This window comes from Bombina bombina, chromosome 5 (assembly GCF_027579735.1).
Source record: "Bombina bombina isolate aBomBom1 chromosome 5, aBomBom1.pri, whole genome shotgun sequence".
Classification (NCBI taxonomy): Eukaryota; Metazoa; Chordata; class Amphibia; order Anura; family Bombinatoridae; genus Bombina; species Bombina bombina.
Genome location: NC_069503.1, coordinates 845,170,938 through 845,196,131, shown reverse-complemented (window position 1 = coordinate 845,196,131; position 25,194 = coordinate 845,170,938). Strand labels below are relative to the sequence as shown.

Sequence of the window (25,194 nt, the reverse complement as noted above, 5' to 3'; positions counted from 1 at the left end):
TCTTGTAGACGAAGGAGGGAATGATGCAGTACCATGCTTACTCCCCTCACTTGAGGAATCATCTTGGGCATCATTTTCAGTGTCACATAAATCACATTTATTTAAATGAGAAGGAACCTTGGCTTCCCCACATTCAGAACACAGTCTATCTGGTAGTTCAGACATGTTAAACAGGCATAAACTTGATAACAAAGTACAAAAAAACGTTTTAAAATAAAACCGTTACTGTCACTTTAAATTTTAAACTGAACACACTTTATTACTGCAATTGCGAAAAAGTATGAAGGAATTGTTCAAAATTCACCAAAATTTCACCACAGTGTCTTAAAGCCTTAAAAGTATTGCACACCAAATTTGGAAGCTTTAACCCTTAAAATAACGGAACCGGAGCCGTTTTTAACTTTAACCCCTTTACAGTCCCTGGTATCTGCTTTGCTGAGACCCAACCAAGCCCAAAGGGGAATACGATACCAAGTGACGCCTTCAGAAAGTCTTTTCCATGTATCAGAGCTCCTCACACATGCGACTGCATGTCATGCTTCTCAAAAACAAGTGCGCAATACCGGCGCGAAAATGAGGCTCTGCCTATGATTAGGGAAAGCCCCTAGAGAATAAGGTGTCTAAAACAGTGCCTGCCGATATTATTTTACAAAAATACCCAGATTAAATGATTCCTCAAGGCTAAATATGTGTAATATATGAATCGATTTAGCCCAGAAAATGTCTACAGTCTTAATAAGCCCTTGTGAAGCCCTTATTTACTGTCTGAATAAAAATGGCTTACCGGATCCCATAGGGAAAATGACAGCTTCCAGCATTACATAGTCTTGTTAGAATGTGTCATACCTCAAGCAGCAAAAGACTGCTCACTGTTCCCCCAACTGAAGTTAATTCCTCTCAACAGTCCTGTGTTGAACAGCCATGGATTTTAGTAACGGTTGCTAAAATCATTTTCCTCTTACAAACAGAAATCTTCATCTCTTTTCTGTTTCAGAGTAAATAGTACATACCAGCACTATTTTAAAATAACAAACTCTTGATTGAATAATAAAAACTACAGTTAAACACTAAAAAACTCTAAGCCATCTCCGTGGAGATGTTGCCTGTACAACGGCAAAGAGAATGACTGGGGTAGGCGGAGCCTAGGAGGGATCATGTGACCAGCTTTGCTGGGCTCTTTGCCATTTCCTGTTGGGGAAGAGAATATCCCACAAGTAAGGATGACGCCGTGGACCGGACACACCTATGTTGGAGAAAAGTATGTAAGGAGGACCAGGTAGCCGCCTTACAAATCTGATCTATAGAGGCCTTGTTTTTAAAGGCCCAAGAGGAAGCCACCGCTCTAGTGGAATGAGCCGTAATCCTCTGAGGAGGCCTAAATCCCGCTGATTCATAAGCTAAGCGTATAACACTCCTCAACCAAAAAGATAAGGAAGTTGAAGAAGCCTTCAGACCCTTACCAGAGTAGACAACAAACAAGGAAGTTTGTCTAAAATCCTTAGTAGCTTGAATATAAAACTTCAAAGCTCGAACCACATCCAGATTATGAAGTAAACGTTCCTTCGAAGGAGGAGGATTAGGACACAAGGAAGGAACCACAATCTCCTAATTGATGTTACGATCAGACACCACTTTAGGAAGACTGTAGGACAGTCTTATCAGCATGGAACACCAGATAAGGAGGCTCACATTGCAAGGCAGCCATTTGAGAAACTCTGCGTGCCAATGCAATAGCCAATAGAAAGAGAACCTTCCAGGACAACAATTTAATGTCAACCAAATGCATAGGCTCACACAGAGCCTGATATAAACACAGGTCTGATTCTGATCATAGCCTTAACGAAGGATTGCACATCAGGGAGATCTGCAAGTCTCTTATGTAGTAAAACAGAAAGGGCCAAAATCTGTCTCCTCAGGGAACTGGCAGAAAGGCACTTCTTTGCGGAGGGTTGCCGACGTTGGTATTTATCCGAACAAAAGGAACGAAAATTAGGACCTTGTCCCTTAGGTTTGTTCTTATCTTGCGGTAAAAAGGCACCTTTGCCTCCAGTAACCGTGGAGATAATTGAGTCCAGGCCTGGACCAAATAGAATCTTTCCCTTAAATGGGAGGGAAAGAAGTCTTGACTTCGAAGTCATGTTCGCAGACCAGGACTTCAGCCAGAGTGCCTTACGGGCTTGAGCAGGAAAAACCTGAAGCCTTGCCATTCAGGCGAATAATTTGCATCATAAATAAAATAATTTGCCACCCGTAAGGCCTTAATTATTTCATGGATCACATCGAGGGGACCCTACACCTCAATCAACTCAGATAAGGAGTCGCACCAGAAGGTAGCCGCTCCAGCAACAGCCGCTGCCGGTTGAAACAAATATCTTGTATGTTGAAACATCTTTCTTAACAGAGTTTCTATTTTCTTATCCATGGGCTCTTTAAAATACGAACTATCCTCATGCGTTTAGCAAGTGTGGAGATAGCGCCATCTACCTTGGGGATGGAAGCCCACAACTCCAATTGAGAGTCCTGAACCGGGAACAATTTTTTAAAGGAAGAAGGGGAAAATGAAGAACCAATTATTTCCCATTCATTTTTAAAGGGACAGTCTAATCAAAATTTCATTATTCAGATAGGACTTGTAATTTTAATCCACTTTCCAATGTACTTTTATCATCAAGTTTGCTTTGTTCTCTTGGTATTCTTATTTGAAACAAAACCCAGGTAGGCTCATATGCTAATGTCTAAGCCATTGAGGGCTGCCTCTTATCAAATGTTTTTTAAATTCCTTTTCACAACAAGAGACTGATAAGTTCATGTGGGTCATATAGATAACACTGTGTTAATGCACAGGGGGTTATTTAAGAGTTAGCACAAGACAATACTAAATGCAAGTCAATAGATAATAAACAAACAGTCACAGTCATGTGATCAGGAGACTGGAAGAAGGTTCTTAGATACAAGGTAATCACAGAGGTAAAAAGTATATTAATATAACTTGGTTATGCAAAACTGGGGAATGGGTAATAAAGGTATTATCTTTTAAAACAATAAAAATTCTATTGTAGACTGTCCCTTTAATAATGTTCGCCATCTTTAAGGAAACTGGGAAAGTCTGTGGTACAACCCTGTCCTCATAGACCTTATCTAATTTAGGAATCAAAGGTTCCTCAAGCAATTTAGGCTCTAGAACCTCTAACGTAGCCAAAATTTCCTTTAGCAGAAAACATAAATGCTCAATCCTAATGTCGGGTTCCTCCGCAGCTGGAGGCTTAAAGGCAGCAGATTCCGAGCCAGAAAGAGCACCTCCTGAAGTATCAGAGGTGTCTTCATCGTCGGATAATCTTGTATCAGACAAATCCAATAAGCCAGTAGATGACGCCTGGGAAGGATAGCAATATTTAACCTTTCGCTTAGCAGGGCGAGGTAAAGCACTAAAGGCCGCAGACACTGCTGTTTATAACTGCTCAGTAAAGGCTGGCGGTAAAAGGGCCCCTCCAGATGGAGGATTAGGAGTGCTACGGGAAGCTGCATGTGTAATTGGAGATGACTGTAGGGTGTGCACCTCACGGGACGGAGACTCCTCAGTGGTATCAAACATTAACTTTCTTTGACATGATTACTTTATCAAGGCATGTGGAACATAATTGAGCAGGCGGGTATACCGTGGCCTCACAATATAGACAGGTATTAGACTTAGGTAAAGAGGGAGTACCCTCTAACGCATCAGAATCCTCCATAGCTTGCGCTTATAAAGCAGACTATTGAATAATAAGATAAAACTGCACCTTTATACCTCAATGGCAGGGGCACTCACCACCTCCTATGACCCAGGCCAAACAGAGAAACCGCTTCTTCTCTGTTAAACCACACGGTCAGGAAAGAGGAAATCAGTGTGACCACACCCGGTCACATGGTGCGCAATGCAGGACCGCCTCTGCTATAATAGGAAAAAGGCGCGCCAAGCCTTTTGGGCTGTGCAGCTTCCAAAAACGTAAGTAAAACCTGTACATTCCAACATCTGCCTGAGCCTCATCTCACACATGTCCAGCATAATCATAATAAAATAAAATTAACTGATTAATCCCCCTCCGGACATATTAACCCTTGATTGCATACAGATAAAAGGAGCCTCACTGTGACCCTGTCTTCTTGCGTTATGTGTGTATAAAAAAATGAAACAATCTTACCGGAATCTATGCCGTGGAACAGAAACACAGCCTCTCAAGTTTGACAGTCTTGTAGCAGCGCTCCTGACATAGGCCTCTATTTAACAAGCTCCGTAAAGAGCTTGCTGGCCCCTGTTTCAACCCGATCGTACAGCAGTTATGAAGCAGCGGTCACAAAGACCGCTGCTCCATAACCTGTCCGCCTGCTCTGAGCAGGTGGACAGACATCGCCGGAAATCAACCCGATCGAGTACGATCGGGTTGATTGACACCCCCTGCTGGCGGCCTATTGGCCGCGAGTCTGCAGGGAGCGGCGTTGCACCAGCAGCTCTTGCAATGACCTCGTATTCAGCGAGGTCTGTCGGATCAGGTCCAACAGACCTTGATAACTTGGGGCCATAGACTTGAGCGATGGAAGCAGGCAGTGAAACTCGTCAACACTGATTGCTTAGGAGCTGTTACTACGAGTCTGGATGGGTTCGCAGAAAGACTCTCCCTGCATCTCCAGATTAACATTCGTCAATGCTCTCACTGAGAGGCTGACAAGACTACTTTAAACTCCAGTTCCATTTCAAAGGGTAGATACCCTTCATCAGGAACTACTCTGAATCTTCTGAAATGTCTCTGCCAACCTCCTATGAGGAAAGGCAAAGAATGACTGGGATATGAGGGAAGTAGGGGGAGTATTTAAGCCTTTGGCTGGGGTGTCTTTGCCTCCTCCTGGTGGCCAGGTTCAGTATTTCCCAACAGTAAGGAATGATGCCGTGGACTCTCCTCTTATTAAGAAGGAAAAGAACTACATCTGGAAAGGGACTACTAACCATATATTAGTAAAGAAGAAGCATCCTACTACACTTACTACAATTTGTAAAGTACTGCACTGCAAATGTATTATTCAAGATATAATGAGGCTTATAGAGTATCCAGTTAATGTGTCAGTTTAAGTATTCTCTCATGTTCTTTTAGATCTATATTGGGACTGGTGGGTATATGGCAGTGGAGGAAGAACACCCACCCACCAGAAGTCTGGGTTGGATGGTCTCTAGCTATAACCACCTGCCAGAGTTCAGTTTTTACCTATTTTGCTTAAATCTCTAATTGTTTTCAGTTGGAAACACTGTTACAACGCGGCGGTACCCATTACTAAATTTAAAACTTTACACATTTCTAAAATATTTTAACAAAACTGTGAAGAAAAAAAAAATATTTCATGCTAATTTTGCTTCTAATTTACAGTATCATTATGTCTAGTGTTTGTTTTAAGGGTTTAGTGTCCCTTAAACGTAGGCTGAGTGCAACCACAATTTAATTATTTTAATGCAACCTTGTTAGATTTAGTTGCAGCCATTTCTAGGGCGATATTAATCATCTAAAAGGGTCTTAGTTAGCTGTAAAGTCAGAGATGGCAACACCAAAGTAAATCATTTTCAAAATGGACTGCTAGTGACAAACATAGCCTGCTGCTGAAAAAACTCCTTCTGCCATGTTGTGTATACGTTTACATGATTCGAGGAAAGAAGATGCATAACTATATCATAGTGTTGCTCTTTATAGCCGCTGCTTAATAATGAATGTAAAATGAGAGCACTGCACAAATACCTCCTTTATCTTTGTCATTTGGAATAGCTGCATTTGCCTATTAACTCCAGCACCCACACTGAAAATGTCAATATTGCAGTGTGACTATAGAAACTCTATGTAAACAAGAGGCAGCAATAGAAGTCAACCTCACAGTGGGAGAGAGCCCAGCCCTTTTGAAATGGTGTTCCTGAAACAGCTTTCAGTACAATTATATTTTAATACAATGTCACTTTTAAAATGTACACAGAGCTTCATTTCTTACCTTTAACATGTCAAGAGACAGCTGATGTGCTGGGGGATACACACTTTCTAATGACAGCAAAAGGCAGGCCTGCAAGTATATATATATGAAAAAAACATTTAAAAAAAACAGTTTTGATGACTATATATTGTTTTATATCTTGTAAAGATTAGGTTGTCTAATAATAATTTGTTGCGACATAAAAAACACAAAAAAAACCCATTTAATAATCCCAGGGATTAAGGCAATAAGAGAATGTTTAACACAAACTTCATTCTGAGTGGTATAGAAGAGGAGTAAGATTAAAAATAAAAAATAATCTCAAAACCAGGAAAGTTTATGGGGGTGGATGGTTACTCTGCATGTATAGGTAATAAAGTCAGCTATAGTACATGGTAATTAATAAAAGCTTAGGATTCCCTTTAAAAACGGTAGGAACTATTGTGGCTGGCATTCTAGTACATTTTAAGTTAAAGGGACAGTAAAGTCATAAGACATTCATGATTTAGACAGAGCATACAATTTTAAACAACTTTCCAATTTACTTCTACTATTTAATTTGCTTGTTTATCTAGGAAAGCTCAGGAGCAACAAAGAACCTAGGTTCTAGCTGCTGATTGGTGGCTGTATATATATATATGTGTGTGTGTGTGTATGTGTGTGTGTGTGTATGTATACATACATACATATATATATATATATATATGTATATATATATATATATACACACACACACACACAAACACATACACATACATATATACATATACACACACACACACACACACACACACACTGATTGTCATTAGCTCACCCATTTGTTCAGTTAGAAACTAGTAGCGCTTTGCTGCTCCTTTAACAAATGATACCAAGAGAATGAAGGAAATGTGCTAATAGAATTAAACTGGAAAGTGGTTTAAAATTGTAAGTTCTATCTAAATTATGAAATCATTTTCGGGGGATTCATGTCCCTTTAAGAATCTGAAATGAAAATATCTCATTGAGCCTATGAAATTGTGCTTAAAGTAAACAAGGCACGTACCAGAGGCTTGGAATCACTGAGCACATGATACTGCAGGAACTGATGCAACATGTAGAAGAGGTTGTGTTGTACTAGAGTCTTGATCACTAGTTCATAGAGGTAGTGCTGCAAAGAGTCAACAATACACATAATAGTGACTTCATATTCATCCCCAGTGTCTGCTTCTGAGACCAAGATCTGCTGTGGTTTAGGCAAGTGCTGTGCATTACCCCCCCCCCATTCTGATTTAAAAGGGACATGACACCCAATGTTTTTCCTTCATGATTTAGAAAGAGTATGCAATTTTAAATTTCTAATTTACTTAATGTATCTAATTTGCTTCCTTCTCTTGCTGAAAAGCATATATAGAAAGGTTCAATAGCTGCTGATTGGTGGTTGCACATAGGTGCCTCAAGTGATTGTCTCACCCTTGTGCATTGCTATTTCTTCAACAAAGGATATCTAAAGAATGAAGCAAATTAGATAATGGAAGTAAATTGGAATGTTTAAAATTGTATTCTCTACCTGAATCATGAAAGAAAAAAAAATTGGGTTTAGTGTCCCTTTAACAATCTGTTTACCAAAATAAACAAATAATGTCAGAAAAAATCTCAAACAAATATGCATGAAACCTACCTGTACTGGTATCTGGAACTGGTTCAGAGAGCGGATATATTCCATTAGGACAGCAATGATAAATTTGTGTGGGGCCTCCTAATGTTGGAGGAAAAAACCATTAGTGTCCATTACATAATTCTATCTAATAAATAGAATAAAGACCCTGTTCTAGAAACACTCTAAACATTCTTAAAGTTGAATGCTTTAGGAAGACAGCCAACAATCTATTCCAACTTTAAACTTTTCTACCATGTAACACAATAGTTGTATTCTTTAAAAAGATTTATGTTGTCACTATCGTTTAGGATAGTTAATAATTACTGAGAACCTAGGTAATGAGATAGTTGTTCCACAAATAAAATAGGAACATTTATGAGAAATGCAGCAACAAAAAAGGACCAAAGAACAATCTCATCTGATAATTGCAGAAATTATTTTTTTGCCATTTGGATGGCGGGTAAAATGAATCAAAATGTTTGTACTCTTAGTCAAGATTTACCATTGCTATTCTCCTATATTTGTGCCTAAAAATACACACAGGAATAAATGCACCTATTTATCAATCAAAAATGTGCAAGTTCAACTGTAAAATTCTCCTAATCTATTTCCATTCTCCTTGGTGTACAGGTGAGCCAAAAAGGGCAGTTCTCCTGCAAATGCGTGCATCATAGTTCTCCATAAATACTGCGCAGGACAGCTTTAGAAATCTAGTGTATACCAGATGTCGAAGCAATGTTAGAAAAAAAACACCTTCATTTTGCACACGTGACGGGTCTCTCCCTCTGAGCAGTCAGTGTTCCTGGGATGGTCCCAGGGAGGAAGGTCGGGACATAGACTGGGAAGGAGGTGTCTCTAGCAGGGATGTGTTGGATCATGATAAAATGCACTGAGGTCCCTGGGAGGCAGCTTAGAAAAAACTATTTCAAATTAAAACACAGTGCATAATTAAGTAAATAATTACTAGCGTTTTAGCCTCTCAGCTGCCTCCCAGGGACCTCAGTGCATTTTAAACATTAGAACAAGTTAATATTTTCCCTCAGATGTGAAGACATGGGGCTCACAGGAACTGTAGTGACAGAACAGGAAGTACCATGATCCCACAGCACCGCCTGTAATGAAAAAGCCGGTGTCGTGACGGTGCTAAATTCCGATGGGCCACTCTCATGCTACAGTAACATCAGTCCACTAATCACCTGCTAGAGACACCTCCTTCCCAGTCTATGTCCCGCCCCTCCTCCCCGGGACCATCCCAGGAATGCTGATTGCTCAGAGGGAGTGCACTCAGATCTTCTCTTCAGTCGCCGCTAAGCCTGATCACATGGGGCGAGTGATGTAATTTTTGGGCGAGGCTAAAAATCGCACACTCTCGTGGTTTTTAAACCGCAGCAATTAATTGCGGTTTAAAACTGCAACCGCGATTAATCGTGCAGCCCTAATATATAAATACATATGTGAAAAAAAGAGAACAGCACTCCTGAGAAAGAACAAAAGCTAGAATAACTTCCATGCCTGTTCATTTATATTGCAACTCAGGGTGCGCATTCTTTTAGCACACTATGCCCCTTCACAGAGAAAAAATATCCTGTAGCATATCAGTCTGACCCTGCCCAATGACAGTCCAGCGCCGAAATACCAGGCAATTCTTCTCTGAACAAGGGAAGCAACAACCCCAGACGATCGTTTCGGCTTTCTGTGGGCCTCGTCAGTGATGTGCAGTTGTATCTCTCTAAGGGCATGTGTGCACGGGCTCCACGTCTGGCTTACCCATTACTCTTAGGGAGACCCAAGAGTAATTTACATAAATGTGAAAAAAGATTTATTTATTTTTAAACATTTTATCTTGACTGAAAAAGAGCCCTGCTCCTGTGCAGGAATCCAATACAGGTATATCGCAGTAGGGGTGGGGGGGCTGCTTCTTTCAGAAATGCTGTGCCTTGCTGATATCAAATACATTGTAGATGCTGTTAACCCAGCAGCTAGCTAGCTAGATAGCTAGTAGAGGGGACTGCAGTTTTACCCTTTTTGGCAGCCGTGGGTTTAACTGCATCTGCTATGTATTTGAGCCGTTTCTCAGAGAGCAGGAGATTGCAGACGTCCCTAGGGGGAAATATAAGTAAGTGGCTTTCCCTCCTCTTCACATCTCCTGCATGGGCTCTGCTTTTAGACTTCTATAGACTGATCTCAGTAGCAGCCGATCAAACAGAAAGTGAAAGTAAAACAGCCATTTTACAAATGTGTGCTTAAAGCAACCACTAGATGGAGCTGGTTTGTAAGAAATCACATACAAATCAATGCAGTACAGCCACATCTAAGGATTTATTTTATTTTTACCAAATAATCGCGTACTCTTGCAGTTTTTAAATTGCAGCGATGGCGGGTTTTAAAACCGCATATGCGATTAATCGTGCAGCCCTAAAATTATATATGTATATATATTTTATTTATTTATAACTTGCTATAGGGTTACCTATTACGTTTAATGCACTATTGCTCTATTTCTAGAATGGTCTTAGCCCTGTGTTATGCGAGTTTTGACTATGGTTTATGCACAAGTACTATTAGACAGTGTTATCCATCTATTTATTACTCTTTAAACGCACCAGTCCTATTTGACAACATTATCTATATTAGAACTAACTGTGCTATATCTATATATGATGCCTCCTATTACAACAGCGCTACTGGGTTTTTTTTTTTGTTTTTTTTTTTAAACACACTACAAGTACAATTTAACCACTAATTTACACTTTGAAATGATAGGTGGCCTATCGCTTTTTTATTTACACTGATCGATTGGGATTAGGGACTGCTATATACTTTATATGTTTGTTCTATAGTCACTTCTGGTTGGTCTGAGGAAGGGGGCACGTTGCCATGAAACATCAATAATGCTCTGTTAATAGTTACCTTTCAATAAAGGTTTTGTTTGTTAAGTCTATAGAGTGTGCATTTAACTATACATAATACTAATTTACACCTGCTAGTTCTAGTGAGTGAATAAATTGCCGTTAAGACATGAATAAATTGTTTCTGCCAAACCAAGACATAAAACATTTGTGAAGTAATCCATCCCCATTTCTTCAAATAGGGCATAGTCAATAGGTTAAGTCATCACTTTTCATATAAGTGTTGTCAAAATCTGTGGGAACCTTAGTACATTAAACAAGACCAATTGGTTTTCAATCAAGAACATTATCTGACTAAAAGGATTCCCTGTGAAGTCACAAGCCCTGATTGTGATCTTGACTAAGTTCCTTCCTATTTTAGGTGTCTGGAACCAATTGGAAAATCCATAATAGTATGCAACAGAAACTCTTCTTAGACTAAAGACATTCAGCTATCAGTGTAGATACAGCTTGAAGTCTAAAACTGAAACGTCAAGGAATAGTCTATCCTTGAAGTTACACTAAACAGCACAATTCTAGGCTGAGGGAGTCAAAACGTTGTGCATTGGTAAATAAAACAAACAAGAAAATACACCTTGTCCAAGACATCCAGGACTCAGTGGTCCAAAATGTAGGCAGTTGAGGCTTATAATTAGATAAGCTGCCAGCTAAACAACCTAGACATTACACAACATTTTATAAAACAGACCAGGCGCAGAAACACTTTCTGAAAAAAGTCCCAAAAAAAAGTGTCCATGCTATGGGCTATGATTTAGTTTAAAGCACTACCTTAAATTATTTAATTAACTATTTTTTATATTATTATTTCTTTTGGCAATGCCAATTCCCTAGGAGCACAGCCAGGCCAAAAGTAAAAAATACAAACAAGTTTGATGCACAAATCCTTACAGGTAATGTGTTCACAATGATCCATTTTACCTGCTGGAGGAGTGTATACCACCCCCCAATAGTTCATTTAACTTTATTTTGACATTTGAAATAGCTGATTGTGCATGTTGAAACTGCCATATGTACTTAATATTTCATAACAGCAGTACTAGTTATACAAAATATATTTAACCATGTAGGTGATGAAGAGATCACATTCCCAGCAGGAGAGAAATTAACTAAAATGCTGATTTTCAGTTCTCTCTAAGGGCCTGATGATCTAATACAACTCGTCAGTACTGCGAGGTCCCTCAAAGACTTTTTAAAAGGCATTTTTTTCTTGAGAGTTGTTTCTCTCTTTATGTGGAGTTCTGAATGTTTAGAAGAGACACCTACATTGCAGAATAATGCTACAACCCCCACCCCCCAATGTTTTAGTGAGATTTCTCTCCATGCCCACGGGATTTTGATCATCAGGCCCTAAATATGCTCTGTGTATATAATAAGATACTAGATTAAGAGGACTTTGTGTATATAGAGAGGTATAATAAGTTCTGCTCTCCCCATAAGCTCAGCCCATTTGATTGGGTTATAGTTTATATAAAAAAAAAAAAACAGCTATTTAAAATACAAAACGTTAAAATCTAAAAGATCAATTCCCCATATAGTTTAAACACTGCAGCTGGTATTATAATCGTTGGAAACACATTAAGGAGAGAACTATTTTTATACAGTTCACTGTCTCTTTAATATGAATTCTGCTGTGGCTGTAGTATTAAAATCAACTAATGCATTTTTAGGAAATTAAAATAAAAACTGCTGCATCCAAAAGTACGTGCATAAACTACAAAAATATCTGTTTTAATGAGTGAACACCGACACGTAGGTAAAACAATCTTCCACCTGAGCTTTATTCAGATTTATGTTCTCCAAGTTATAGAATACAAATGTTTATGTATTTATGTCAAATCACAAATGCAATCCCAATGACACCCCCACCTTGCTCCCTACAAAGATGGTCACTCACCAGCTATAATGGTGTTATTAGTGAATACTGTGCCGTAAAGTGACATGAAACAACAGTTTTCTTATATGATTCAGAGCATATCATTTTAAACAATTTTCAAATTTACTTCTATTGAGTTTTTCATAATTTTCTTGTTATCCTTAGTTAAAGGGACACAAGTAAAAAAAACAAAAAACCTTTCATGATTCAGATAGAGCAGTAATTTTAAACAACTTTCCAATTTACTTCCATTAACAAAATGTGCAGAGTCTTTTTATATTTACACTTTGAGTCACCAGCTCCTACTGAGCATGTGCAAGAATTCAAAGAATTTACGTATATGTATGTGATTGGCTGATATCTGTCACATGATACAGGAGGAGCATAAATAGACATAACTGAAATTTGTTAGAAAAAAAAAAAAATCTACTCATTTGAAGTTCAGATGAAGTGCTATTGTATTGTCTTTTTATCATGCATTTGTTGATTATGCAAATATACTGTATTTACTGGTCCTTTAAAAGGAGCAGCAATACACTGCTGGGAACTAGTTGAACACATCTGGTGAGCCAATGACAACAGGCATATATGTGCACCCACCAATCAGCAGCTAGCTCCTAGTCATGCATTGCTACTCCTCAGCCTACCTAGATATGCTGTTCAACAAAAGGATATCAACAGAATGAATGAAACTAATTGGAAAAACATAATTTATGCTTACCTGATAAATTTATTTCTCTTGTGGTGTATCCAATCCACGGATCATCCATTACTTGTGGGATATTCTCCTTCCTGTTGGGAAGGAGAATATCCCACAAGTAATGGATGATCCGTGGACTGGATACACCTTACAAGAGAAATAGAATTAAATGGAAAAGTTTAAAATTGCATGAGCTATCCGAATCAAGAAACTTTAATTTTGTCTTTACTGTCCATTTGACCTTGCCACCCCCTTTATGTTCCAGGGGTCTGTATCTGCAGTCCTTCTGTCTAACAACTCAAGTCACCAATCCAATATCATGTGACTACTTCATGCTGAGGTTGTATGGTCATAGGTTGAGCGTCATTAATTAAATGTTCTGCAGCTCCAGTGGAAGATTTCAAACTACTTGTCAGCTTTCACTAACATTGACTGAGACAGAACAGTTTGTACTCACACAAGTACTTCTGGTTATAGCATTTATATTTGTGGACAATTTCCTAAAAATGCATGCATCAGTTTTAGACTGTGACCACAGCAGAATACAAATGAATGAATTTCTGCATTAATGCAGTGTTGCTGGTGCTTGTCTGGAAAAATGTTTTAGACCTTGAATGGATCAACCCTTTTGTGGTATTTGCTATTTTAGACCTAGAATCAATTACATATTCTGTGGGATTTGCTATTTTAGACCTAGAATGGATCACACCTTTTGTGGGATTTGCTGTTTTAGACCTAGAATGAATTACATCTTCTGTGGGATTTGCTATTTGAGACCTAGAATGTATTCAACTTTTAGTGGGATTTGCTGTTTTAGACCTAGAATGGATTAAACCTTTAGTGGGATTTGCTGTTTTAGACCCAGAATGGATTAAACCTTTAGTGGGATTTGCTGTTTTAGACCCAGAATGGATTAAACCTTTAGTGGGATTTGCTGTTTTAGACCCAGAATGGATTAAACCTTTAGTGGGATTTGCTGTTTTAGACCCAGAATGGATTAAACCTTTAGTGGGATTTGCTGTTTTAGACCCAGAATGGATTAAACCTTTAGTGGGATTTGCCGTTTTAGACCCAGAATGGATTAAACCTTTAGTGGGATTTGCTGTTTTAGACCTACAATGGATTAAACCTTTAGTGGGATTTGCCATTTTAGAGCTACAATGGATTAAGCCTTTTGTGGGATTTGCTGTTTTAGAGCTACAATTGATTAAACCTTTTGTGGGATTTGCTGTTTTAGTCCCAGAATGGATTAAACCTTTTGTGGGATTTGCTGTTTTAGACCTAGAATGGATTAAACCTTTACTGGGATTTGCCATTTTAGACCCAGAATGGATTAAACATTTAGTGGGATCTGCTGTTTTAGACCCAGAATGGATGAAACCTTTAGTGGGATTAGCTGTTTTAGACCCAGAATGGATTAAACCTTTAGTGGACCTTTGGTGGGATATGCCGTTTTAGACCTACAATGGATTAAACCTTTAGTGGGATTTGCCATTTAGACCCAGACCTTTGTAATATCAAAGCTTCCACCTTGAGTCTCACTGCACTGCTGGATTGTCTTCTAATGTAAGTAAAGAATAAGTTAGGGAACAAATAAGTAAAAATGAATGCAAGCTGTGACAGTGAAAGCTATTCAGAACACACTTCATATTGGAGGCTCCATCTTTTTACTTACAATGGGCATCTTCAGTTGACTCACCTTAACCTCTGTGAAAACACAAAGAACATGAGTGTACATATCTGATTGGTCTATGACAGCCTGGCCACGCACTGGTGGTTTTAGAAGCATGCTACTTCTACCTTGACTGGTCTCAACAGCCTGTAACACAAATATAGAAATATATTATAGCCAAAAGCAATACAAGTCTGTACTACTGTAAACCAACACAAGGCATTTAGAACATCATAGGTATATACCGCCAAAGGCAGGAACCCCGATATGTTTTGTACAGAATAATATTTTATTGCTCTATTCAATACAAAATAAACACTGCTTAAGAAACATCAACTGCTTTATGGTACATTAGAAAGTATTTGATGCTTTAAAAAACCTCATGACCAAAATATAATAGAAGAATATAAGGTCTCAGGACTGGGGACAAAGCAGTGTAAAATGTAGTGGTACAATAGGGTGACAATCAGAAACAGCCTGGAAATTTAAAAGGCACAATAAAGTTTTACAATTAAACTCATGACTCAGGGCATGAAATTCTATACAACTTTCCAATTCATTTTTATTATCTAATTTGCTCAGTTCTCATGTTATCCTGTGTTGTACAGCATACCTAGGTAGGTTTAAGAGCAGTAATGCAGTACTGAAAGCTATCCAATTGGTGGCTGCACATAAATGCCTCTGCTTCTTGTCATTGGCTCAATGTTTCAGCTAGCTGCTAGTGGTGCATTGCTGCTCCTTCAACTAAAGGATATCAAGAGAATTAAGCACATCTGATAATAGAAGTACACTCTGCTACATGCTCTATCTGAATCATGAAAGAAAGTGTGTGGGTTTCATGTCCCTTTCAGATTACAATAAAGTACTGTATGTAAATGTTTGTGGGCAGCATGCAGACTACTACTGACCCATACACTAATAGGAACACAGGATTAGACCAATGATAACAAACTGGGGTACACAGGGCTTCTTATTGTTGTACTTTTTTTAAAATGTTGCAAATTAACAGTTTCGCACCATTGCGCTCAATTTTCATTCTAAGAGCAACATATCAGTGAAGAGCTCTGATCTCTATGATCCAGATGCAGCTGGTACTGAGCAGAACAAACAAGTCACCTTTTTACTTATGCATCAGAGACGAACATGTAATGATTTGTATACAAAATTATTGTTCTATAAGCAGTAAAAACGGTCATTTTGTTTGCAAAAGTTGTATTGTTTTGCAGACCAGAATCAGATCAATTGTTTATCATTTCTCCATTGCTGTGGTCAATTTAAATGAAACCTAATTTTTTTCTTTCATGATTCAAATAGAGATTACCATTTTTAATAAGTTTCCAGTTAACGTCTATAATCAAATTTGCATCGTTCTCATGCTATTCATTGTTGAGTAGATATCTACATAGGTAGCATGCACATGGCTGGAGCACTACATGACAGGAAATAATGCTGCCATCTAGTGCCCTTGCTAATGTATAACATTGTTGCAGAACTGCTGCCATATAGAGCTGCAGACACGTGTGCAGACCTGAATTTACCTTCCTGCTTTTCAACAAAGGATAACAAGAATACAAAGGACATTTGATAATATAAGTAAATTGTTTAAGTGCTTTACAATTATATGTTCTATCTGAATCATGAAAGAAAAAATGTTGAGTTGTATGTCCCTTTAAAACAGCTATACATAAGCAATAATCAGGCAGTTATTGTGAAACGTAGTAGATTCAGTGTTCTGAATTCCATGCAACAGTGCAAAAAACAGAATTTATGTTTACCTGATAAATTTCTTTCTCCTACGGTGTATCCGGTCAACGGCTTCATCCTTACTTGTGGGATATTCTCTTCCCCTACAGGAAGTGGCAAAGAGAGCACACAGCAGAGCTGTCTATATAGCTCCCCTCAGGCTCCGCCCCCCAGTCATTCGACCGACGGTTAGGAGAAAAAGGAGAACCATAGGGTGCAGTGGTGACTGTAGTTTACAAAAAATAAATTTAAACCTGACCAAAATGCCAGGGCGGGCCGTGGACCGGATACACCGTAGGAGAAAGAAATTTATCAGGTAAACATAAATTCTGTTTTCTCCTACATTGGTGTATCCGGTCCACGGCTTCATCCTTACTTGTGGGAACCAATACCAAAGCTCTAGGACACGGATGAAGGGAGGGCACAAGTCAGGTAACCTAAACGGAAGGCACCACTGCTTGCAAAACCTTTCTCCCAAAAACAGCCTCCGAAGAAGCAAAAGTAATGAATTTGTAAAATTTGGCAAACGTATGCAGTGAAGACCAAGTCGCTGCCTTACAAATCTGTTCAACAGAAGCCTCATTCTTGGAAGCCCATGTGGAAGCCACAGCTCTAGTAGAGTGAGCTGTAATTCGTTCAGGAGGCTGCCTTCCAGCAGTCTCATAAGCCAACCGGATGATGCTTTTCAGCCAGAAAGACAGAGAGGTCGCAGTCGCCTTTTGACTTCTCCTCTTGCCAGAATAGACGACAAACAAGGACGATGTTTGTCTGAAGTCTTTAGTTGCTTTTAGATAAAACTTTAAAGCACGAACCCCATCAAGATGGTGTAACAGACGTTCCTTGTTAGAAACTGGATTAGGACACAGAGACGGAACAACTATTTCCTGGTTGATATTCTTATTGGAAACCACTTTTGGAAGAAAAACATAATTTATGTAAGAACTTACCTGATAAATTCATTTCTTTCATATTAGCAAGAGTCCATGAGCTAGTGAAGTATGGGATATACATTCCTACCAGGAGGGGCAAAGTTTCCCAAACCTCAAAATGCCTACAAATACACCCCTCACCACACCCACAAATCAGTTTAACGAATAGCCAAGAAGTGGGGTGATAAGAAAAAAGTGCGAAAGCATATAAAATAAGGAATTGAAATAATTGTGCTTTATACAAAAAAAATCATAACCACCACAAAAAAGGGCAGGCCTCATGGACTCTTGCTAATATGAAAGAAATGAATTTATCAGGTAAGTTCTTACATAAATTATGTTTTCTTTCATGTAATTAGCAAGAGTCCATGAGCTAGTGACGTATGGGATAATGACTACCCAAGATGTGGATCTTTCCACGCAAGAGTCACTAGAAAGGGAGGGATAAAATAAAGACAGCCAATTCCTGCTGAAAATAATCCACACCCAAAATAAAGTTTAATGAAAAACATAAACAGAAGATTCAAACTGAAACCGCTGCCTGAAGTACTTTTCTACCAAAAACTGCTTCAGAAGAAGAAAATACATCAAAATGGTAGAATTTAGTAAAAGTATGCAAAGAGGACCAAGTTGCTGCTTTGCAAATCTGATCAACCGATGCTTCATTCCTAAACGCCCAGGAAGTAGAAACTGACCTAGTAGAATGAGCTGTAATCCTTTGAGGCCGAGTTTTACCCGACTCGACATAGGCATGATGAATTAAAGATTTCAACCAAGATGCCAAAGAAATGGCAGAAGCTTTCTGGCCTTTTCTAGAACCGGAAAAGATAACAAATAGACTAGAAGTCTTTCGGAAAGACTTAGTAGCTTCAACATAATATTTCAAAGCTCTAACAACATCCAAAGAATTCAACGATTTCTCCTTAGAATTCTTAGGATTAGGACATAATGAGGGAACCACAATTTCTCTACTAATGTTGTTGGAATTCACAACCTTAGGTAAAAATTCAAAAGAAGTTCGCAACACCGCCTTATCCGGATGAAAAATCAGAAAAGGAGACTCACAAGAAAGAGCAGATAATTCAGAGACTCTTCTGGCAGAAGAGATCGCGAAAAGGAACAAAACTTTCCAAGAAAGTAATTTAATGTCCAATGAATGCATGGGTTCAAAAGGAGGAGCTTGAAGAGCCCCCAAAACCAAATTCAAACTCCAAGGAGGAGAAATTGACTTAATGACAGGTTTTATACGAACCAAAGCTTGTACAAAACAATGAATATCAGGAAGATTAGCAATCTTTCTGTGAAAAAGAACAGAAAGAGCAGAGATTTGTCCTTTCAAAGAACTTGCGGATAAACCTTTATCTAAACCATCCTGAAGAAACTGTAAAATTCTCGGAATTCTAAAAGAATGCCAAGAAAAATGATGAGAAAGACACCAAGAAATATAAGTCTTCCAGACTCTATAATATATCTCTCTAGATACAGATTTACGAGCCTGTAACATAGTATTAATCACAGAGTCAGAGAAACCTCTTTGACCAAGAATCAAGCGTTCAATCTCCATACCTTTAAATTTAAGGATTTGAGATCCTGATGGAAAAAAGGACCTTGCGACAGAAGGTCTGGTCTTAGCGGAAGAGTCCACGGATGGCAAGAGGCCATCCGGACAAGATCTGCATACCAAAACCTGTGAGGCCATGCCGGAGCTACCAGCAGAACAAACGAGCATTCCTTCAGAATCTTGGAGATTACTCTTGGAAGAAGAACTAGAGGCGGAAAGATATAGGCAGGATGATACTTCCAAGGAAGTGATAATGCATCCACTGCTTCCGCCTGAGGATCCCGGGATCTGGACAGATACCTGGGAAGTTTCTTGTTTAGATGAGACGCCATCAGATCTATTTCTGGAAGCTCCCACATTTGAACAATCTGAAGAAATACCTCTGGGTGAAGAGACCATTCGCCCGGATGCAACGTTTGGCGACTGAGATAATCCGCTTCCCAATTGTCTATACCTGGGATATGAACCGCAGAGATTAGACAGGAGCTGGATTCCGCCCAAACCAGAATTCGAGATACTTCTTTCATAGCCAGAGGACGGTGAGTCCCTCCTTGATGATTGATGTATGCCACAGTTGTGACATTGTCTGTCTGAAAACAAATGAACGATTCTCTCTTCAGAAGAGGCCAAGACTGAAGAGCTCTGAAAATTGCACGGAGTTCCAAAATATTGATCGGTAATCTCACCTCCTGAGATTCCCAAACTCCTTGTGCCGTCAGAGATCCCCACACAGCTCCCCAACCTGTAAGACTTGCATCTGTTGAAATTACAGTCCAGGTCGGAAGAACAAAAGAAGCCCCCTGAATTAAACGATGGTGATCTGTCCACCACGTTAGAGAGTGTCGTACAATCGGTTTTAAAGATATTAATTGAGATATCTTTGTGTAATCCCTGCACCATTGATTCAGCATACAGAGCTGAAGAGGTCGCATGTGAAAACGAGCAAAGGGGATCGCGTCCGATGCAGCAGTCATAAGACCTAGAATTTCCATGCATAAGGCTACCGAAGGGAATGATTGTGACTGAAGGTTTCGACAAGCTGAAATCAATTTTAGACGTCTCTTGTCTGTCAAAGACAGAGTCATGGACACTGAATCTATCTGAAAACCCAGAAAGGTTACCCTTGTCTGAGGAATCAATTAACTTTTTAGTGAATTGATCCTCCAACCATGATCTTGAAGAAACAACACAAGTTGATTCGTATGAGATTCTGCTAAATGTAAAGACTGAGCAAGTACCAAGATATCGTCCAAATAAGGACATACCACAATACCCTGTTCTCTGATTACAGACAGAAGGGCACCGAGAACCTTTGTAAAAATTCTTGGAGCTGTAGCTAGGCCAAACGGCAGAGCCACAAACTGGTAATGCTTGTCCAGAAAAGAGAATCTCAGGAACTGATAATGATCTGGATGAATTGGAATATGCAGATATGCATCCTGTAAATCTATTGTGGACATATAATGCCCTTGTTGAGCAAAAGGCAAGATAGTCCTTACAGTTACCATTTTGAACGTTGGTATCCTTACATAACGATTCAATATTTTTAGATCCAGAACTGGTCTGAAGGAATTCTCCTTCTTTGGTACAATGAAGAGATTCGAATAAAACCCCAGCCCCTGTTCCAGAACTGGAACTGGCATAATTACTCCAGCCAACTCTAGATCTGAAACACATTTCAGAAATGCTTGAGCTTTCACTGGATTTACTGGGACACGGGAAAGAAAAAATCTCTTTGCAGGAGGTCTTATCTTGAAACCAATTCTGTACCCTTCTGAAACAATGTTCTGAATCCAAAGATTGTGAACAGAATTGATCCAAATTTCTTTGAAAAAACGTAACCTGCCCCCTACCAGCTGAGCTGGAATGAGGGCCGCACCTTCATGTGGACTTAGAAGCTGGCTTTGCTTTTCTAGAAGGCTTGGATTTATTCCAGACTGGAGATGGTTTCCAAACTGAAACTGCTCCTGAGGATGAAGGATCAGGTTTTTGTTCTTTGTTGAAACGAAAGGAACGAAAACGATTATTAGCCCTGTTTTTACCCTTAGATTTTTTATCCTGTGGTAAAAAAGTTCCTTTCCCACCACTAACAGTTGAGATAATAGAATCCAACTGAGAACCAAATAATTTGTTACCCTGGAAAGAAATGGAAAGTAGAGTCGATTTAGAAGACATATCAGCATTCCAAGTTTTAAGCCATAAAGCTCTTCTAGCTAAAATAGCTAGAGACATAAACCTGACATCAACTCTGATAATATCAAAAATGGCATCACAGATAAAATTATTAGCATGTTGAAGAAGAATAATAATATTATGAGAATCATGATCTGTTACTTGTTGCGCTAAAGTTTCCAACCAAAAAGTTGAAGCTGCAGCAACATCAGCCAATGATATAGCAGGTCTAAGAAGATTACCTGAACACAGATAAGCTTTTCTTAGAAAGGATTCAATTTTCCTATCTAAAGGATCCTTAAAGGAAGTACCATCTGACGTAGGAATAGTAGTACGTTTAGCAAGGGTAGAAATAGCCCCATCAACTTTAGGGATTTTGTCCCAAAATTCTAATCTGTCAGACGGCACAGGATATAATTGCTTAAAACGTTTAGAAGGAGTAAATGAATTACCCAAATTATTCCATTCTCTGGAAATTACTTCAGAAATAGCACCAGGAACAGGAAAAACTTCTGGAATAACCACAGGAGATTTAAAGACCTTATCTAAACGTTTAGATTTAGTATCAAGAGGACCATAATCCTCAATTTCTAAAGCAATTAGTACTTCTTTAAGTAAAGAACGAATAAATTCCATTTTAAATAAATATGAAGATTCATCAGCATCAACCTCTGAGACAGAATCCTCTGAACCAGAAGAGTCATTAGAATCAGAATGATGATGTTCATTTAAAAATTCATCTGTATAAAGAGAAGTTTTAAAAGATTTTTTATGTTTACTAGAAGGAGGAATAACAGACATAGCCTTCTTGATGGATTCAGAAACAAAATCTCTTATGTTATCAGGAACATTCTGAACATTAGATGTTGATGGAACTGCAACAGGTAATGGTACATTACTAAAGGAAATATTATCTGCATTAACAAGTTTGTCATGACAATTAATACAAACAACAGCTGGAGGAACAGCTACCAAAAGTTTACAGCAGATACACTTAGCTTTGGTAGTTCCAGCACCAGACAGCGATTTTCCTGAAGTATCTTCTGACTCAGATGCAACGTGAGACATCTTGCAATATGTAAGAGAAAAAACAACATATAAAGCAAAATTGATCAAATTCCTTAAATGACAGTTTCAGGAATGGGAAAAAATGCCAAGGAACAAGCTTCTAGCAACCAGAGGCAAAGAAAAATGAGACTTAAATAATGTGGAGACAAAAGCGACGCCCATATTTTTTTGTAGCGCCAAATAAGACGCCCACATTATTCGGCGCCTAAATGCTTTTGGCGCCAAAAATGACTCCACGTCCGGAACGCCAACATTTTTGGCGCAAAAGAACGTCAAAAATGACGCAACTTCCGGCAACACGTATGACGCCGGAAACAGAAAAGATTTTTTGCGCCAAAAAAGTCCGCGCCAAGAATGACGCAATAAAATGAAGCATTTTCAGCCCCCGCGAGCCTAACAGCCCACAGGGAAAAAAGTCAAATTTTTAAGGTAAGAAAAATAATTGATTCAAGTGCATTATCCCAAATATGAAACCGACTGTCTGAAAATAAGGAATGTTGAACATCCTGAGTCAAGGCAAATAAATGTTTGAATACATATATTTAGAACTTTATTAAAAAAGTGCCCAACCATAGCTTAGAGTGTCACAGAAAATAAGACTTACTTACCCCAGGACACTCATCTACATGTTTGTAGAAAGCCAAACCAGTACTGAAACGAAAATCAGCAGAGGTAAAGGTATATATATATATATATATATATATATAAGAGTATATCGTTGATCTGAAAAGGGAGGTAAGAGATGAATCTCTACGACCGATAACAGAGAACCTATGAAATAGACCCCGTAGAAGGAGATCATTGAATTCAAACAGGCAATACTCTCCTCACATCCCTCTGACATTCACTGCACGCTGAGAGGAAAACCGGGCTCCAACCTGCTGCGGAGCGCATATCAACGTAGAATCTAGCACAAACTTACTTCACCACCTCCATAGGAGGCAACGTTTGTAAAACTGATTTGTGGGTGTGGTGAGGGGTGTATTTGTAGGCATTTTGAGGTTTGGGAAACTTTGCCCCTCCTGGTAGGAATGTATATCCCATACGTCACTAGCTCATGGACTCTTGCTAATTACATGAAAGAAACCAGGTTTGGTACATAAAATGACCTTATCTGTATGAAACACCAGATAGGGTGAATTACACTGCAAAGCAGACAATTCAGAAACTCTTCTAGCAGAAGAAAAAGCTACAAAAAACAAAAACTTTCCAAGATAGTAACTTAATATCTATGGAATGTAGAGGTTCAAACAGAACCCCTTGAAGAACTGAAAGAACTAAATTTAGACTCCATGGAGGAGCCACAGGTCTGTAGACAGGCTTGATTCTGACTAAAGCCTGTACAAACCCTGAATATCTGGCATGGCTGCCAGACGCTTGTGTAACCAAACAGACAGAGCAGATATCTGTCCCTTAAAAGAACTAGTTGACAGACCTTTCTCCAATCCTTCTTGGAGAAAAGATAGTATCCTTGGAATCCTAATCTTACTCCATGAGTAACCCTTGGATTCGCACCAGCAAAGATATTTCCGCCATATCTTATGGTAAATTTTCCTGGTGACAGGCTTTCTAGCCTGGATCAGAGTATCTATAACTGATTCTGAAAACCCACGTTTAGCTAGAATCAAGCGTTCAATCTCCAAGCAGTCAGTTGCAGCCACATACTCTTTACCACCCCCGTGGAGATGCTACTTGTTCAGAGCGGCAAAGAGAATGACTGGGGGGCGGAGCCTGAGGGGAGCTATATAGACAGCTCTGCTGTGTGCTCTCTTTGCCACTTCCTGTAGGGGAAGAGAATATCCCACAAGTAAGGATGAAGCCGTGGACCGGATACACCAATGTAGGAGAAACTACAATTTTCAGGATTAAATTAGAGGAAAAGCAGGCACAAATTGCATTGCAAAGGTCGTATAATTATAAACAAAAACTACAAAGGGATAGAAAGGTCAATAATTAAAACGTGCGCGGGTGCATTTAATTTTGAAATAAACAATTTTACAATATACTTTCATCAGCAAAAATGCTTCTAGTAAAAGTTATTATAGATAATAATATGCACATATTGTGTGAGCAGCAGTATTTAACCACCATATGCTCAGAGAGCTGGCAGGGGTGTGCATTACTTTGTGCCATACAAGCCCCTGCTGACTGAGAAGGTGTGGTGTTTGAATACTGGTGCACAGGCCCTCACAGGATATGTAGAAAAACAGTGATAGCTTTTACTAGAAGCATTTTTGCTAATGAAATTATATTACAAAAATGCTTCTATTGCACATTGAAGTGCGTCCATGCCCATTTATTTTTTAACCTATCCCTTTAAACTAAAAATGAAATATTACTACTAGGATGCTGTGCCATCGAGTGTAAATATGAAAACACATTTCCAGATCACAGTAATTGTACTAGTGACTCATCGTAAATAAAAAAAGGGAGTTAATTCTGCATTTTCTCACTTATCCTATATACATACCATTATAAGATTAGTAAAATTATATGGTTAAAGGGACAGTAAACCTTAAACGTTTGCTGCAATACAATCCTCAGGGGCAGTAAAAGGTTATACCTCATTAAAGGGACACTAAAGTCAACACCATGACTCAGAGCACTTGTTATTATACAATTCTATTGTGTTTAATGGTCCTTTAAAAGGGAAACATTGAAATCTGCATGGGTGCATTAGATTTCAAATACAAGCATTTTTACAGTATTCTTTCATTAACAAAAATGGTTCTAGTAAAAGTTATTACAGTTTCAGCATCATACGCACATATGCTGCGAGTGCCCCATGCTCCTGCATTTAAACAACAGACTTTCTCAGAGTCAGCAGTGGCTTGTATGACACAATTTAAGTTGTCACTGACACTACACAACATCGCCAGCTCTCTGAGTAATAACCTTTACTAGAAGCATTTTTAGTAATGGAGGTATATTGCAAAAATGCTTCTAATT

The 25,194-nt window shown here is 38.8% G+C and overlaps 1 protein-coding gene across 2 annotated transcripts in view; it reads right to left on the bottom strand.

The window, feature by feature from the left end:
• The window catches only part of RMC1 (regulator of MON1-CCZ1), a 177,121-nt gene that overhangs the window by 22,437 nt on the left and 129,490 nt on the right, over positions 1-25,194 (bottom strand). For both annotated transcript variants that reach the window (XM_053714977.1, XM_053714976.1), the window contains exons 15-18: positions 14,800-14,919; positions 7,640-7,717; positions 7,025-7,129; positions 6,004-6,072 (exon numbers count right to left, since the gene is read on the bottom strand). In XM_053714977.1, coding sequence (XP_053570952.1) covers positions 6,004-6,072; positions 7,025-7,129; positions 7,640-7,717; positions 14,800-14,919 — 372 coding nt within the window. The remainder of the gene's footprint in view (positions 1-6,003; positions 6,073-7,024; positions 7,130-7,639; positions 7,718-14,799; positions 14,920-25,194) is intronic.